Here is a 2,694-nt window from a genome sequence, read left to right as displayed (position 1 = left end):
TAAATATATATATACATATACATAAAACCATAAAACATACTTTGATTGCATATAATTCATGAATTAAGCCCCAGTAAAGCTTGGAATATTATTTTTATTTGAAAACTAATAGAACTCAAGAAAGAAGAACAATATAGACCTTTTACAAACAAGGTGATTACGACACTGTAGAAGCATATGTCACCCGGATTTAATCCATGTATGTTACATACAAGTATTGAATTATAATACTATGTCCCATAAGCATATAAACTTAGTAATGTATTACAATTATAAATGTACTAATATGTTTTGTAATAAGAAGAGCTCTAACACAAGTATGTCAGTAATTAAATTCACAAAAACAAATTAAATAAACTATTTCTTTTATTTCATTTGCTAGCAGCATCTTCATCTTGATTTACCAGTGGCATTTACCTTAAAGACTTATTGCCAAAGCACTTGGGCATATTTTAGATGTGATCTTAATTTATTAGAATGTGCCCTGAGGTAAACAGAGTTTTATACAACATTTCCTCTGACATCTTATAATGCCATTTTGACCATTTGGTCAAAATATGTGTCATATCCATATAAGGTACTGCAAATCCCATAATCTGAGAAAGGAAATGCTTAATGAAATTCAAAGAGTGAAGTAATATGCTCATGAGGAAAATAGAAGATGAAGAAACCAAACATTTTGCACAAGCATTAGCTTATGTTGTACAAGGTGACAAGTTATACAGATCCACTAAGTGCCACGTAGATTTTCATAATTTGAAAAAAAAATTGTTTTTATCCAAATAATTTAGTCCATGTTTTTACTCTAAAATACATATTATTAACTAAATTTACCATTTACATGTTTAGTTCCTCATAGACCTATATAATAAACAGGGATTTCCCTCAGTCTTTATCTTTCCTATATTATCACTTTGTTTTGCATATGATAAATTATCAAATTAGCATATTAATTTATGCTAGAATATTTTTTGAGACAGGGTCTCCTTGTAGCCCCAGATTGCCTAGAACACTTTATGTAGGCCAGACTGACCTCGATCTCACAGAGATCCACTCGCCTCTGTCTCCCAAGTGCTGGGATTAAAAGTACATTCCATCATGCTCAGGCTTATGTTAGATATATTTAAATACTTTTAAATAATTGCAAACATTTCTGCAATAATTTCTTCATAAGGACTTCCCTATCCATACACCCCATTCATAAACATTGAAACTTGACTACAATCAACATATTTGTAAAAATCAAAAGTTTATACTAAATATTATTCCTGAATTAACCAGTATAAGGAACAATGTATTGAGGGATTATCTATTTTTAGCTTTTGTTATCTAAGCTCAAAGATATCTCAAAACAGCAAATGAACTTCCTTCAGAATGGACTAGGCCCTTTGAGCAGAGAGCCCAATGTCAACCCTCATTGATATCTCCCTCTCACATCCAGTGAGCCTCCTCAAGGCCCCTCTGATATCTTTGTTTCTGAGGGTGTAGATGAGAGGGTTGAGGCTGGGTGTGACAACAGTGTAGAAGAGGGCAATGAACTTGCCTCGGTCTTGAGACTTTTCTGTTGGAGGCTGAAGATAAATACACATGATTGGGATGAAAAAGAGAGACACAACCATGAGATGGGCTCCACACGTCCCAAAGGCTTTCTGAAGTCCTGTGGTAGATTGCATCCTTAGAATAGCCCTAGCAATGGCCCCATAGGAGCTCAGGATGAGAATAAGTGGTATAACAACAAAAATAATGCTCATGACCATAAGAGTCATCTCATTGGCATGGACATTGACACAAGATAACTTCAACAGTGCTGGGACTTCACAGAAGAAGTGGTCCACTTTACGATGTCCACACCTGGGTACCCAAAACGTGAAGGAGGAATGAAATGCTGAGGTGATAAAGCCACTTACCCAACAGGCTGCAGCCATTTGGTGGCAGAAGCGAGGATTCATGAGGACAGGGTAATGCAAGGGTTTGCAGACAGCTGCATAGCGGTCATAGGACATCACCACCAACAGAACACACTCCGTGGTCCCCAGAGCAAGGACAAAGAAGAGTTGGAGCATGCACCCAGTATAAGATATGGTCTTCTCTGGGCCCCAGAGATTTACCAGCAACTGAGGAACAGAGCTAGTGGTATAGCAGAGATCAAGGGCTGAGAGGTTTGAGAGGAAGAAGTACATGGGGGTGTGCAGGTTGGTGTCCAAATGTGACAGGACGATGATGAACAGGTTTCCTGTTAATGTCATCAAGTAGAATATCAAGATCACCAGAAAGAGAATCACTTCCAAGTTAGGCCATTTAGAAAAGCCCAGAAGGACGAAGTAGTCTTCAGAACTTGCATTGATTTTTTGCACCATCGTTCATTTTTTCTCTAGATTTAATGTTCATTTCTAGGAAAATGTGAGTATTAAAAGTTTACAGCAATGGAATGAAAACACAATTTGTCAAAAAAGTCATATGCAAAAATAAAAGAATAATCAAATGTGTGGCTAAGGCAAAATTATTCTAATTACTAGAATGCTAACTATTATGATTTAAATTAATGATTTTAGAATGACTTGAATGAATGCAAAACTAGTTGGTAAGGATACCTAAGAGTAGTTTAGTTACATGGTGTGAACTATAATTTTGTGGATTACTTATTAATTACAAATTGAAAATTAATAAATTTCATAATAGATAAATTTAAATGGT

General features: G+C 35.4%; 1 protein-coding gene across 1 annotated transcript; it reads right to left on the bottom strand.

Moving 5' to 3' along the window:
• Window positions 1-1,379: 1,379 nt before the first annotated feature.
• On the bottom strand, window positions 1,380-2,357 carry LOC103729572 (olfactory receptor 2J3-like). Its single transcript, XM_008827657.1, has one exon. It carries the CDS (start codon window positions 2,355-2,357, stop codon window positions 1,380-1,382), a length of 978 nt encoding a protein of 325 aa, XP_008825879.1.
• Between the last annotated feature and the right edge of the window lie 337 nt (window positions 2,358-2,694).

This window comes from Nannospalax galili, unplaced genomic scaffold (genome assembly GCF_000622305.1).
Source record: "Nannospalax galili isolate Female #2095 unplaced genomic scaffold, S.galili_v1.0 scaffold1453, whole genome shotgun sequence".
Lineage (NCBI taxonomy): Eukaryota > Metazoa > Chordata > Mammalia > Rodentia > Spalacidae > Nannospalax > Nannospalax galili.
The sequence above is the reverse complement of the archived record's forward strand: the minus strand, read 5'-3'. Positions and strand labels throughout refer to the sequence as shown.